The 15,339-nt window shown below is 42.5% G+C and overlaps 1 protein-coding gene across 1 annotated transcript in view; it reads right to left on the bottom strand.

The window, feature by feature from the left end:
• Positions 1–11,899, bottom strand: part of TMEM260 (transmembrane protein 260) — a 164,510-nt gene extending 152,611 nt beyond the window's left edge. The window contains exons 1-2 of the mRNA XM_073610421.1: positions 11,763–11,899; positions 7,971–8,203 (exon numbers count right to left, since the gene is read on the bottom strand). Coding sequence (XP_073466522.1) covers positions 7,971–8,121 — 151 coding nt within the window. The 5' untranslated portion in view covers positions 8,122–8,203; positions 11,763–11,899. The remainder of the gene's footprint in view (positions 1–7,970; positions 8,204–11,762) is intronic.
• Between the last annotated feature and the right edge of the window lie 3,440 nt (positions 11,900–15,339).

The raw sequence follows: 15,339 nt of genomic DNA, 5'->3' as shown, positions 1-15,339 counted from the left end.
GGGCTCCCTCCAAGCACACCTGCCCTTAATCTATCCACTTCTATATGTGATCCTACTATGGAGGCTCTGAAAGTTATAGAGTTAGGACAGCAGTATACAGAGGAGCTGTGACTAAGGCACTGCAGCTTACGCATATATTTGCAAATGTGTGCAAACAAAAGCCTCTGTTTTTAATGTAAATTGTTAGCCAGGGCCAATGTGGTTGCTTTGCAGGCTGGCAGGTAAGTGTGCTGGGAAATCTGTTGTTTGTGATGTTCATTTCCCTTCCATGTGTACCTTACTGCAAAGGCCAGCTATAGTTTGGGATGGTTGCCACTCTTTCTATACCATTACCCCTAATGCCGCGTACACGTGATCGGACATTCCGACAACAAAATCCTGGATTTATTTACGACGGATGATGGCTCAAATTTGTCTTGCATACACACGGTCGCACAAACGTTGTCGGAAATTCCGAAAGTCAAGAACGTGGTGACGTACAACACGTACGATGAGCCGAGAAAAAAGTTCAATAGCCAGTGCGGCTCTTCTGCTTGATTCCGAGCATGCGTGGAATTTTGTGCGTTGGAATCGTGTACACACGATCAGAATTTCCAACAATGGATTTTGTTGTCGGAAAATTTGAGAACCAGCTCTCAAATTTTTGGTGTCGAAAATTCCTACAACAAATGTTCGATGGAGCCACACACATTCGGAATATCCAACAACAAGCTCCCATCGAACATATGTTATCGGAAATTCCGACCGTGTGTACGCGGCATAAGCCTAACCCTTATCCCTATCCACAATAGTCATAATCGAAATGTTAATATATTAGGTAAATGAGTATATTACTTTTGTTTTTGAAAATTCCATGGGCCTTCTGCCCCCTTCTACCCCCTTCTACCCCCACCCCAAAAAAAAAAAAAAAAAAAGACAAAAGTTTTAGTACCAACATTTAATATTTTCTTTTTACAGATGTATTCTCATGGAGTGCCATCACAATGATTATTTGGCAAGGCCAGCCAAAGCTGGTCTAATCCTATTCATAGAGTTCACTACATTATAAATCCATCTATAGGTAATAGTTGATGGTCAGAAGACACAAACACACATGCATTGCAGCACACCACAGTGAATAGTAAACCATATACCATGCGGCATTGCATCAGAACAAATGCTGCATATGCGATTTCTTGTATTTTCTGGTATGATGGCCATCAATTCTTTTGAATGGGCTATTTTAACACAATGTACCTTAGAGCATTTGATAAGGCCTGAGAGTGGTCAAGTCTGATGATTAGACTGCATACCCATGCATGTTTATGCGTTTAGAACATCACAAGTACCTTTGTTTGGCTTCCCAAAAGTAATTTACTTATTACCATTTTTCAACAAGATGCCCCCATGCTCAGTTAGCATTTCTGTCAGATACAGCAGTTAAGAACCAATCAGCATGGTTTCTGATTATGTGATCACTAAACCAGCCAATTATATTGATTACATGGCTTTGTTTACAAACAGCCGACACTTTGAGAGAAACAATAACAGGCTGTGTCTATTAACTCCCTATGGGGTTGGAACTATTTGGTTTATCCAAATGAATCATACCTTGTGTTTTTTTAGGACAAATTGGGCCTTGATTTGATGGTAAATGTTAATGGATATCTCCAGGTTTTTATTTTATCATTAAAGAAAAACGGACCCAAAATAGCCAAAAAATTATGTAGTATATTTCTTGCCATTATCATAACCTTAGATCAAAGAACAACTAAAAAAAAAAAAAAAGGATCCCACTAATAATGATACCACAAATGTATATTTACAGTATTTCACAAAAGGGAGTACACCCCCTCACATTTTTGTAAATATTTTATTATATCTTTTCATGTGACAACACTGAATAAATGACACTTTGCTACAATGTAAAGTAGTGAGTGTACAGCTTGTATAACAGTGTAAAATTTGCTGTCCCCTCAAAATAACTCAACACACAGCCAATAATGTCTAAACCACTGGAAACAAAAGTGAGTACACCCCTAAGTGAAAATGTCCAAATTGGACCCAATTAGCCATTTTTCCTCCCTGGTGTAATGCGACTCGTTGGTGTTACAAGGTCTCAGGTGTGAATGGGGAGCAGGTGTGTTAAATGTGGTGTTATCGCTCTCACTCTCTCATGCTGGTCACTGGAAGTTCAACGTGGCACCTCATGGCGAAGAACTCTCTGAGGATCTGAAAATTCAAGTTAGACTTGCCGGTAACTTGTTTTCCAGGAGTCTTTCAGGACAGCACCTGAGAGAGTGGCTCCCCCCCCTTGCCAAACAGGAAACACGCCTTCCACCGAACTTTAAAAGGATGCTCCTTCCTACATGTTACCAGTAGTAGTAGTAGTAGTAGTAGTAGTAGAGAACCTCCGGCCCCAAGCTGGAACACATAATCATAATATGGTTAGTCACAGCATAAAAAACAATAGGGCGGGTGGTTGCTGTCCTGAAAGACTCCTGGAAAACAAGTTACCGGTAAGTCTAACTTGAATTTTCCCTAAACTTCTTTCAGGACAGCACCTGAGAGGATAAACGAGACTTCCCAACTAGGGAGGGACCACAGCCTGCAGGACCTTTCTGCCAAAAGCCTGACAGAAGATCCAGTCTCTTGACCTGCTGAGAAAAGATCCAGTCTCTTGACCTGCTGAGAAAAGATCCAGTCTCTTGACCTGCTGAGAAAAGATCCAGTCTCTTGACCTGCTGAGAAAAGATCCAGTCTCTTGACCTGCTGAGAAAAGATCCAGTCTCTTGACCTGCTGAGAAAAGATCCAGTCTCTTGACCTGCTGAGAAAAGATCCAGTCTCTTGACCTGCTGAGAAAAGATAAAGCCTCTTGACCTGCTGAGAAAAGATAAAGCCTCTTGACCTGCTGAGAAAAGATAAAGCCTCTTGACCTGCTGACAGAAGATCCAGTCTGTAATGACGGACAAACGTTAAGTAACTTGACCACGTAGCCGCCTTACAAATTTGATCTGGGGTGACACCAGCTTTTTCTACCCATGTAGTGGCTTGAGCCCTTGTAGGGTGTGCTCGAATTCCCAGCAGGGAAGATAATCCCATCTGAGAGTAGGCTACCAAAATAGCCGATTTAAGCCATCTAGCAATTGACCCCTTTGATGCTTGGTGGCCCTTTTTGTTTCCAGAAAAAAAACAACAAATAACGACTCAGAGGACCTGAAATCTTTTGTTACTTCCCGATAATGTAATAGGGTTCATCTCACATACAGGTTGTGAAACTGACCTTCCTTTTCCCCTGAAGGGTTTGAGCAAAAGGTTGGCAGGATGATCTCCTGCGACCGGTTCTGAAACGTTGCTACTTTTGGCAAAAAACCTGGATCTGTCTTAAAAAGTGTTTGTTAAGGCATTATTAAAAGTCTATGCCAACCCCTCTATTAGAGGCTGGCATAGCACACTGTGTATCTTGCATTTTAAAATGAGCACAGTAAATACTGAATATCAGCTGTCTTCAGGCCGGTCTCATTACTCACGGCCGTTTTCCAGCTCTGATAGATGTCTTCTGTGGGAGGTGCCATGATCTCCCTCTGACGTCAGAGGGAGATCACGTAGCCGCTCGTCTCCTCCGCAGAAGGCACCCATCGGAGATGGAAAGCGGCCGCGAGCCACGTGACCGGCCTGAAGACAGCTGATATTCAGTATTTACAGCGCTCATTTTTAAATAAAACATACACAGTGTGCTATGCCAGCCTCTAATAGAGAGGCTGGCAGTGACAAATTTAATATTTTAATATTAAAATAATAGTGGCGGGGGGGTGGGGCCGAGCCAGAGACAGACAGAGGGCGCTGACAGGGGAGGAAGGAGTTGGTAAGGGGGGAGAGAGGAGAGCAGAGAGCAGGTAGCCCATCATGCAGGGAGGTACTTTGACCACGGTGATCAGGGCGGAGCTGCCCTGGTTATTGTGGTCTGAAGTGGTAGGTTTAGTGTTTTTTTTTTTTGTACAGTTTAGAGGGGGGAAGATTACATAGCACAAGCACTGTGCTGTGTAATCTGCTTTAAGCGAGCAGAATCTACATTTTTTTTTTTTTTTTTTGGGTTAACAAACGCTTTAAGTACAATCTTATCTGGATAACTGGACAAAAACGGTTCTTTAACCGATAGCGTGTGCAGTTCACTGATTCTTATTGCAGATGTGATTGCAACTAGAAATACAGTTTCTTTAAAGAGACTGCTTGTTGTGGTTCAAACGGTTCCTTTGTGAGGGCTTGCAGAACCACTGAGAGATCTCATTTGGGAAAATGCTTAGCCGGAGCTGATCTAGATCTGGTAAGTACCTTGAAAAATCTCGTGACCAAAATTTCTGAAGAAATTGGCCTCTCAAAGAAAACCCCCAATGCGGCCACTTGCACTTTAAGAGTGCTGACTGCAAGACCCATGTCTGCACCCTTTTGTAAGAATTCTAATACTGAGACAGTCTTACACAGCTCTATACACACCTCTGCGGTGTTTCTTACTTTCTTACTTTTTGCTATAATAAATATGCCCCAAAAATATATAAAAAATATATTTTTTTCCTCAGTTTAGGCCGATATGTATTATTCTACATTTTGGGTTTTTTTTTTTTTTTTTTTTTATTTAAAAATCGCAATAAGCGTATATATTGATTGGTTTGCGCAAAAATTATAGTGTCTAAAAAATAGGGGATAGTTTTATGGCATTTTTATTATTATTATTATTATTATTATTAAAACTGAGCTGCAGCACAGTGGCTATTATTTTGAGGGGAAAGGAAATTTACACTTATACAAGCTGTACACTCACTACTTTACATGTAGCAAAGTGTAATGTCTTCAGTGTTGTCACATGAAAAGATATAATAAAATATTCACAAAAATGTGAGGGGTGTACTTACTTAGATACTGTAGTTTGTTGTTTCGATCTATATTAGGGCTCAAAAACAATAGAGTGCTTTTTGCGTTTTAATCTTAGCTAAAACACACTGACAGTAACCTATACTGACTTGGGGCCACCCAAAGACCAATTTTTCAGCACCTGTTTGACGGGTGCATATCATTGCAATTTTTTACAGCAAGGCCAATTCTTGCTTTCATCAAGAGTACCTCTATAGGGTTACATTGGGAAGGTGCCACCGACACCCAAAGACCAATTTTTACTCACCCATTACTTCTATCCAAAGTGACACCAGAATTTATCCAAAAAATCTCTAATCTTGTTCCCAGTGCACTACATTGTGGCCTCATCATATACATTGGCTCCCCAGCTGTTACTGAGCAAAATAAAGGCAGCTTGCAGGGAAAATGTCATTTTTTTTTTGGCTTTATAAATGCAATTATTGCTGCAGCAGATTCTAGACATGATACAGATCTGCCACTTTACAGGTAGACTAAGGGGACCCCCTAGGCACTATATTGGGAGGATTTTTTCATTGTTATGCTTTCACTTTAAAAAAAAAAAAAAATTAATTAATCACTGCTCATTTAAAAATGATGTTTTTCACAAACTTTTACATGTCCCCCAGGGCAGGACCCGGACCCCTATAACCATTGTATGCCCAATTACTTGCATACAAGTCTTCAAAATGAGCACTTTTGATTTTTGACATTCAGGTCCAATTGACTTTAATGGGGTTCGATATTCTAGTACGAACTTTTGCAGTGTTCGAAAGTTCTGATGTGAACCGAACAGGGGTCCATTCGGCCCATCCCTAATACTGACACTAAATTAAAAAGCTTATTTTTGTCTTCCCTAAAACACACTGACCCTTACCTTAAGACCCCTTTCACACTGAAGGCGCTTTTCAGCTGTTTTAGCGCTAAACATAGCACCTGAAAAGCGTCTCTCAAGCCTCCCCAGTGTGAAAGCCCGAGTGCCTTCACATTGGAGCGGTGCACTTGCAGGACCGAAAAAAAAGTCCTGCAAGCAGCGTCTTTGGGGCAGTGCAGGAGTGGTGTATACACCACTCCTAAACCATCCCTGCCATTGAAATCAATGGGCAGCGCTGCCGAATCGCCTGCAAAACCCTTTGTTAACCCCTTCTTTGGGTTAAAAGTGCCCCGCTCCCGCCAGTAAAGCGCCACTAAAACGAGCGCTCGCACCCCAGTGTGAAAGGACTCCAAAGCATAGCTTAACAGCTGCATGAATGCCTTCCTCTCACTCCTCTTCTGTGCCACCATCTTATAAAATTAGGTGCATGGGCAGATGTCTCTTCCAGGTATCTGGGACCTGGCAGACACTGGCAGGACATCTGCAGACCTGTAGACCAGCACAAACACAAGTATGTGTTTGTACATTGTGTACATTGCAAGCCCCACAGAAAAAGGCTCACAATGTTCCAAATAAAAACCTTATACTGTATCTGGCTAAAGAGTTATAGTACACCAGAACACACTGACACTGCTAAATGTGGCCTGGGGCATCGATGCATCGATATGCTCTAGTCACGAAAAAATACAGCTTTTGGTAATAGAGATTACAACTTAAACCTTACATAAGTTCTGGACTCTTCTGCCTGAGCTTTCTTCTGTTGGACTACAGAACACCTTCCCCTTATGTTATGGAGACAATGAGAGGGAGCTGTATTGTAGTCCGGCATAACATAATTGGTCAGAGCTGACAACACTGTTTAAATTTCAGGGCAGCAAAGCTCACAACAGGAAGTTAACGCAGATCTTCAGCCTCAAGCACAATTTGCCTCCTCTCCACCCATCCTCCCCTCCTGTTCATGCAGAGCGCATTTTTTAAAAAATTTCTCTTTTTTGGGGGGGGGGGGGGGAGAAAACGTTCGGCCCACCCCCCAATACACGCTATTCGCCTAGGCAAATGATTGCATTATGCTGTGCCTCCTGGGATATGCACATCACATATCCCAGGAGGTATAGTACTTCATTAAGAAAAAAGGAGGAGGGCGGGCCTAGCGCTGCATCATCGTGAGGGCCCATGGGCCTCTCACTGACATTGCAGAGATATACTTTTTTTTTTCAAATTGCATGCAAATATCTAAACTAGGCCTATCACATAGCTTCCAATTGTCCCCGATTTCAAAGGACTGTCCCTCTGTCCCTCATTTTGGTCAGATCTACAGTATATAGTATATAAAATGCACTTTTTATTTTCCAAAAAGTGTTCCCCAGTGCTAAACCTTTCATCTCATTTCTAAATTGCTGCATTTGTAAATTTCAAAAACCAATACAAAGGAATAGTAGTGGTAAAAAAAAAAAAAAAAAAGGAAGGACTTGTGGGTTTAACTAATCATTTTTATTTTAAATTCTCTTTTAAGAGGGTATGTCCTCTGTTTACATACGTTTGCTAATAGGTGTCCCTCGTTCCCATCTCAAAAAGTTGGGAAGTATGCCATCATGGCAGTTTCACCCAACATCAAAATAGGAGAATCCACCTGATATAGATGTAAAAGATTAACAGTCAGTCAAGGCTAAGCACCTTCTGAAAAAACAAGGAGATAGGTGGAAATAAAAAGTTGGCAATTATTTTTTTAAGTGAATGTATTTTCACTTCACTTTTCACTGTACTTCCAGCTGTATAAAATAGAAACTGGGATAAACAATCCCTCCAAAGCCACCAAAAGCCCTCCTGAACTAAATATGCAAATACCGACTTTCTCAAAACTAGTATTTGCATAGCCATAGGCCCACCTATGGTTGCCACCTCATCCCTTTAAAACCGAACACATATGCATTACACAGGTTCTGTGGCTGATTAAGGTGGTAATTAAACTCACTTGGTGACTTATCTGAATTACATTAGCCTCAGAAACTGTGTAATTCATATGTGTTCGGGTTTAAAGGGATGAGGTGGCAACCCTAGGCCCACCTCCCATGTGACAATGTCTGGGGCTGGTGATAGGTTACTCAGGCACTGCACTGTGGGAGGAAGCTGCCTATATTCACATGTTTTTTTGGCAAACATACATTCCCAGACATACACCCCTATACTTATACTAAGCATTCGCCGTACCTGAATCTCCGCCAGGCACAGACGGGTGTATGGTTTTAATGTACACTCCCAGCACACACATGAACACAGCCAGGGTCCATGTGATATGGTGATGCCCATCTTGTACTCGGGGATCTTTGGTGACTTTCTTTACACTTTTCTGTGCCGCCATTTCCTCCTTGGTTACAGAGCTCTACATAGATTTGTGTTCTGTCTCTCAGCAAGAACAAGCAAAACAGGTTACCCTCCTGTCACTGTGAATGAGAAAACAAAACATTTCAGCTACATCAGACCAAGAGGAGTATTCACAAGTCGCTTACACAATCATAATAAGGATTTCACCAAGAACACGCATTGGCTCTTTAGCCATAGCAATATTAGCATACATGGTGGTTCAGGTTGGGGGTCATAGGAAAAAGGCACTTTAACTGTCAATAATAATTATTTTTTGTTTACCATGTCTATGTAATAATGCAAGATCAGCACTGCGAGCAGTGCATAGCCCCTAACTCCAACCATTTTAGATGTGGAACTAGCTGCAAACAAATGGAAAATTTGCATGCAGTATAACTTTGGATGGAGTGGACAAGGCTTGTCAGGTTTTAATTGCTGTCGGGACCCCCATTAGGGGATTTTACCCCACCCGTGCTGTCTGAAACCACCCACCTGAAGGAGGAGGGGATCATAAGTCTCCAGAATGGGCACAGGGACAGTGGTGAACAACCTACAGATTGTCTATATATTGAACTATATATTTTGTATGCCAAGTCTTCTGTGATTGGAGGAGGCAGATCCTGTCATTCATACTCCCAGGCTCCATTCACAGAATGCTTTGCGTTCTGGAAAATAAATACTACGGGTTCTATGAAGAAACAGTGGAAGGGTCTCAAATATGGTGCAATTCCTTCACACTCACAGAAGTTGATGTTACCCACCACAGTGCTGGAAGATCTGCGTTGTGTAAAATCAAGGATTTGTACATTATGCAGTATCCAATCGGGCATGGTAAACACTTCATTATATGTAAGTTATGTCTTTGGCGCTGTATAGCAAAAAAGTCAGCTTTAAGCATATAACACATGTTACAACCTGGTTGTACAATCTCCTTTGGATCTACCAATTACCATGTATTACAAGGGCCTGTCTGACTGTATATAACTTGATTTGATAAAGTTTAGATAGGTCCCCAAACTACATACTTTTGGTAAGAGCCAGTTCACACAACATGCAGTCCAGTGTGTTTTTTTTTTGCATCAAAAACGCATGTAAAGTAGCTTATATGGTTTTCAATGGCACAGTTCACACCGGTGCTTGCCATTCAAGTGCGTTCCAGTGGGTGGCAGTTCCAAAAAAAAAAAAAATTAGAACATGCTACATTTTTCCTACACTGGACACACCGGAACACACCTAAACGCAACAAAAACGCACTGGAACACACGTCCTTATCTAAGGTTAAAAGAGGGGAAAAAATGCACTGGAACACACCAAAAACACGCATGCAGAAAAGCATCTGGAACGCATCCAGACTGCGTTTCTATGGTGTGAACTGGCCCGAAATCCAAATTTGATTTCAGAGAGAGGGCGGAGCTATCAATCACCCACCCATCCCCCATTTAGAAATTCTGTATCATTCAGAGCTGGTTCACACTCTGAGCGTTTCCGTGCAACCCCTCGCATTCCAGTTTTGACAGCCCACGGGCTGCAAAACACACTGGTATGTGCAGACTGTAGTGCAAGCACTACTTTTGCAAACTGAACCGCACCAAAATGAATGGTACTGAAGTACCATGTGGTTTAGTGGCTGAAAATGCACTGCGTTTGCAAGATGCATTTGGGATGCCATTAATAATAATTGGCACCCGCATACTTCTTGCAAGGGCAGCGCAGTCACATGGGGGAAAAACATACATGGAATGCACCTTTCCCAAACCACGTCCCGGTGTGAATGTTGAACGGGTGAAGCTGTAGTGATTCTTCTATGAATGGCACAGCGGGGCAGAAAGGGTAAGCATATGCAATCTCTCTTGTTGAGAGCTCCTGATCCCACCAGAAGATTATGGCGGCAGAGGTGGAGAGGTAGGAAATACAAAATTTTCTCCTAAACCAAGAAGAATCAGAACAAGGGACACATCTTACTAAATGCAAGTTATGTTCCTTGTGTTGATTTTATGTGTGTAATTTAGACTAAAACGTAGGCTTTAAAGGCTTAGTCCACCTTTGGGACCAGGGATGAGCTCAGGAATGTTCAGACTTAAGTCCTGCCAGGAAGCTGCCAAAACAAACAGCCATTCATAGATGGAGGAGGCATTCCCTGCAGTCACATGTATACATGCCCCCTGCAAATGTGCAGTTGTAGGGCAGGGAATGCCTCTGCCACTTATAATTGGCTGTCCATAGATATGGGCTTAGGTACGTTCGTGATCCTAGTCCCAACCCACCTGCCCAATCCTGCCTGGAAGTGGGGCATTTTCCAGTCCGCAACTGCACAAACTGGGAAATGTCTCAATGCCTGTGATTAACGGTGTGTAGTGTCGGCTTCCTGGTGGGATTAGGCAGGTGGGTTGGAACTAGGATCCAGAACATGCCTAAGCCTATCTCTAGCTGTCTGCTTTGACAGCTTCCTGGCGGGATAGCTCAGGCATGTTTGTAAACGAACCTAGCTGAGCTCCTCCCTGTTTGGGACCATGTTTCATGTTACACCCATTTTTAGTATGCAACATGAAACATGGTTGCATTCCCCAACCCCCACCTCCAAATTCCCCTCCACTTACCTAAATTGCGAGTTGCTTCTCCCTGCAACAATGAACTGTTTTTAAAATTTAGCGGGGCTGTGCATGCCTCTGCCTGCCCAGCCATGTCATCCATTCACAGGAATGCTGGGAATAGGAAGACTGCAAGTTCCATCTTCCACAACAGCAGGGGGACTCACAGAATGTGCCTGCACAAGGGGTGAGCTCAAGCAGGTTCGGACACAAGTACGAACCCTCCTGAGATATCCTGCCAGGAAGCTGTCACTGCAGACAACCAATCATAACTAGCCGGGGTATTCCCTGTCCTGAAGCTGCATGTATGCAAGGGGCAAGTGCCCCTGCCTGAGAACATCCCTGGCCGGCACACGTTCAGGGACGTCAACACTAAGGATGAGCTCCGGCGTGTTCACACACTCCACGTGCAGAGCCCGCCAGGAAGTCGTCTCGGCGCTGCGCTAATCACAGACAGTGAGACATTTACCCGATGTGCGGCTGCAGAGATCGGGAAATGTCTCACTGCTTGTGATTAGCGCAGCGCCGTGCCAACTTCCTGGTGGGCTCTGCACTTGGAGTGGGCGAACACGCCGGAGCTCATCCTTAGTCAACACACTTGTAGTCCAGTGCTTATTCCCTCCAGCCCCAAAACAGGAGGTCCAACGCTCCCCTAGGGCCGTAGAGTTGCCACCTTATTCCTTTACCCAAACACCTTTGAATTACACAAGTTCTGAGGCTAATTAAATGCAGATAAAGCACCAAGTGAGTTTAATTACCACCTTAATCAGCCACAGAACCTGTGTAATTAATATGTGTTCAGGTTTAAAGGGATGAGGTGGAAACCCTATAGGGCCGGGATGTAAACAATGCAGGAGTCTGTGTATTGCGCCTATGACAAACTGATTGCAGTTGCAATGCTCTGCAGGCTTCAATGCAAAAATGTTAAAATGTGCATTTTTTTTATTGAACAAATGGAGGACTAGTTCGTCTTTATGGCTAATTGTGCTATCATAGAATTATCCTTTATATTCCCCCCGCCCCGCTGCACAGTCCAGAGTTTTATACTTACCTATCCACGCTTCTACATGAACTCATTGAAAAGACAGAGAGGAGAAAAGGCTTGGCTTCAATGCTGCCTTTTCCTGGGAACCAAGCCTCTCTTTCATTCACCACCATGGAAACAGAACAAGCAATGACATCAATTCATTGAGAAGATAAAGAATGTAGGAGGAGAGGCCTGGTTTCACAGCTGCCTGGAAATGGCAGTTCCTGTGAACCAAGCCTCTCTTTCACCCACCGCCATGGAAACCTAGCAAGCTAGGAGTGTAATTATTGTCCATCCTCTCAGCTCCTAGAGGAGATTAACCCTACAAGGTCTATGAGAAGTAGAAGGTTTCTTTTTTCACCAGCATCTTCCCCTCAAAGACAGAGAAAATGACCAGCAAACCGTTCGCACCATGTGCAGTGACCTGCATTCATCGGCACCTGATTAACGCAGGTCACTGCAAGGGCATTTAGAAAACAAGTTTCTATGTACCTCATTCACATCACAATGTTGTGTACATGTGCGTTTCCTTAACCACTTCACCTCCGGAAGATTTACCTCCCCCCCTTCCTGACTAGGCCATTTTTTGCGATACGGCACTGCATTACTTTAACTGATAATAGTGCGGTCATGCGACACTGTACATAAAAAAAATTGATGTCCTTTTTTTCCCCACAAATAGAGCTTTCTTTTGATGGTATTTTATCGCCTCTGCAGTTTTTATCTTTTGCGCTATAAACAAAAAACGACCTACAGTTAAAAAAAAACAAAAAACAATATTTTTTTACTTTCTGCTCCAAGACACATACAATAGAAAATGGAAATAAAAATTGAATTTCTTCATCAATTTAGGGCAATATGTATTCTGCTACATGTTTTTGGTAAAACAAAATCCCAATAAGCGTATATTGATTGGTTTGCGCAAAAGTTATAGCATCTATGGGATAGATTTCTGGAAGTTTTATTTATATATTGTATTTATACTAGTAATGGTAAAGTAAAGTGCAGCGCTAAATATAAAATATGACTAAAACAAGTGTACAATTAATTTGAATATAATGTACAAAGATAAATGTCCATAAGTGAAATATGGGGACCACTTTGTGCACATGAACATCAAGGTACTTGCATTCTTGATACATTGGGGAAAGTTTTGTTGAGCAGTGTGGTGTGAAAGGACCCTCAGCTTCCCACCACAGAAGAAAAATGGCAGCAAATGTGCCTAAAAGAATAGTGACTCAGAATGCTTCAAGTCAGAACCTGGCAAAGACCTGCAACTCTCTTTTGCATGCATGAGATTGCACACAAGACACACCTTGGGTCTCTGCACAGAAACATCACCTCATAGGATGTGTGATGTGGTTATCCCAAGGGACAACGGGTGGTTGACACTTCATCATCTTTACCTAGACAAGGAATCAGGAAGTGGCATACACTGCGTAGCCACGCCCTACATGTTTCGTGATAGGTCACGTCTTCAAAGGGGCACGGGCGACGCAGTGAACCATCGCCATTTATAAATGGCGATGGTTCACTGCGTCACCCGTGCCCCTTTGAAGACGTGACCTATCACGAAACATGTAGGGCGTGGCTACGCAGTGTATGCCAGATCGCCATAGAGCCCCATGTAATTTAGCACGGGCGTCTCTGCTGTTTTTATATTTTGCCGGCTTTTATATTTTGGATGTTTTTGTATGATGCCTAGTTGTCTGAGGCAATAAAATTCCCTTTTTTATCTACTACACTATTGGAGTTTCTTTTTCTCCCCTTCTTAAACGAGGGAGTATTTACATCAATGCGGAAGTGTCGGAATCATCTCCGGTCGTGTGGTGAGCTGTCACCTCCTGTCCCTGCAGAGGGCTAAATCTGTATGCTTCTAAGACCTTGCTATAAAGGAGGTCCAACGCGTCTGGTAAGGATACATCTGTTTTCAACCTTTGGATCCACTGGTGGTTAGAGGTCCCTTCACGTCCCCTTATTCCTTTATACACACTAAGGAATGCAACTTATGAACTTTGGATATGCGTTTTTTTTGCGACTCATGACGCAATTTTTAACTCTTTTACTTATGACTTTGCACTTGGGTGGAATAACCTTGTTTTTTGCACACAAGTTTTCTATATTTATCTGTATGGAATGGTTAATATTAGTATTTGATTTACATATCGCTATTTGCTGTGTCGCATAGCGACTTTTTATTCACTTACACTTAAAATTAACTCTGATGGTGTTTATTCATTTATTCATCTATTTATGACAATCACACAGGAATATAGATTTAAGTATCTAATGCAAGTGCACACATTTTTTTCTTTTTATTTAAATTTTTCACCTCATTGATATTTGTGGTTTTTGTTGCAGCTGCAGTCACACTAATTTTTGCTTGGTAGCGCAGGTTTTCTTTCTTTTTTCCTTTTTATCTAGGTATTTCATAATGAGCTGGTATGTGATGCATACTAGCTCATTATGCCTTTGTCTTGCAGGTTTTTATATGGGTTTACAACCACTTTAAGCTGGTGGAGAGAGAAGGTGTCTGGTCATGAAGTGTGCAGTCTCTACTTCTGCAGCAGGGGGGTATGTTGTTACATAGTTGCAAAGTTACATAGTTGGTAAGGTTGAATGAAGACAACAGTCCATCCAGTTCAACCTGTGTAGGTGTAGAAAAAAATCATTGCCCATACCCCCTAAATTGTTTTTGTTAAGATGCATGTCCAAGAGCCTTTTAAAACTATCTATACTTCCTGCCGACACCACTGATAGTGGAAGAGAGTGATAGTGAAAAACCCCCTATGCAGCTTAAGGTTAAACCGCTTCACTTCCAATCTCATCGTGTGGCCCCATGTCCTCTTATGCCACGTACACACGGTCGGATTTTCCATTGGGAAATGTTGGATGTGAGCTTGTTGTCGGAAAGTCCGACCGTGTGTATGCTCCATCAAACATTTGCTGTCGGACTTTCCGCCAACAAATGTTTGATAGCAGGTTCTCAAATTTTCCGCCAACAAAACTTTGTTGTCGGAAAGTCCGATCGTGTGTACACAAGTCCGTCGCAGAAAAGTTCACGCCTGCTCGGAATCAAGCAGAAGGAGCCGCACTGGCTATTGAACTTCCTTTTTCTCGGCTCATCGTACGTCTTGTACATCACCGCATTCTCAGGTTCGTAATTGTTGGCCAACATTTGTGCAACCGTGTGTATGCAAGACAAGTTTGAGCCAACAACCTTCGAACAAAAATCCACGGTTTAGTTGGCAAAAAGTCTGATCATGTGTACGGGGCATTACACTCCCTGGGACTGAAATGTTTTATACTTACGCTGGAATCCCCCATAGGGTTATTTGTATATCACAATCATATCTCCTCTCAAGCGTCTCTTCTCCAGGGAGAATAAATTTAGCGCTTGTAGTCTTTCCTCATAATTGAGATCCTCCAATCCCCATATTAATTTAGTTACCCTTCTCTGGACTCTCTCCACCCCCAGCACATCCTTTCTGAGGATTGGTGACCAGAACTGGATGGAATACTCCAGGTCCGGCCGAACCAGAGTTTTATAAATTGGAAGAATAATTGTTTTATCTCTGGAGTAAATTCCCTTTTTAATGCA

The sequence above is a fragment of the Aquarana catesbeiana genome, linkage group LG13 (genome assembly GCF_042186555.1).
Source record: "Aquarana catesbeiana isolate 2022-GZ linkage group LG13, ASM4218655v1, whole genome shotgun sequence".
NCBI lineage: Eukaryota > Metazoa > Chordata > Amphibia > Anura > Ranidae > Aquarana > Aquarana catesbeiana.
The sequence above is the reverse complement of the archived record's forward strand: the minus strand, read 5'-3'. Positions and strand labels throughout refer to the sequence as shown.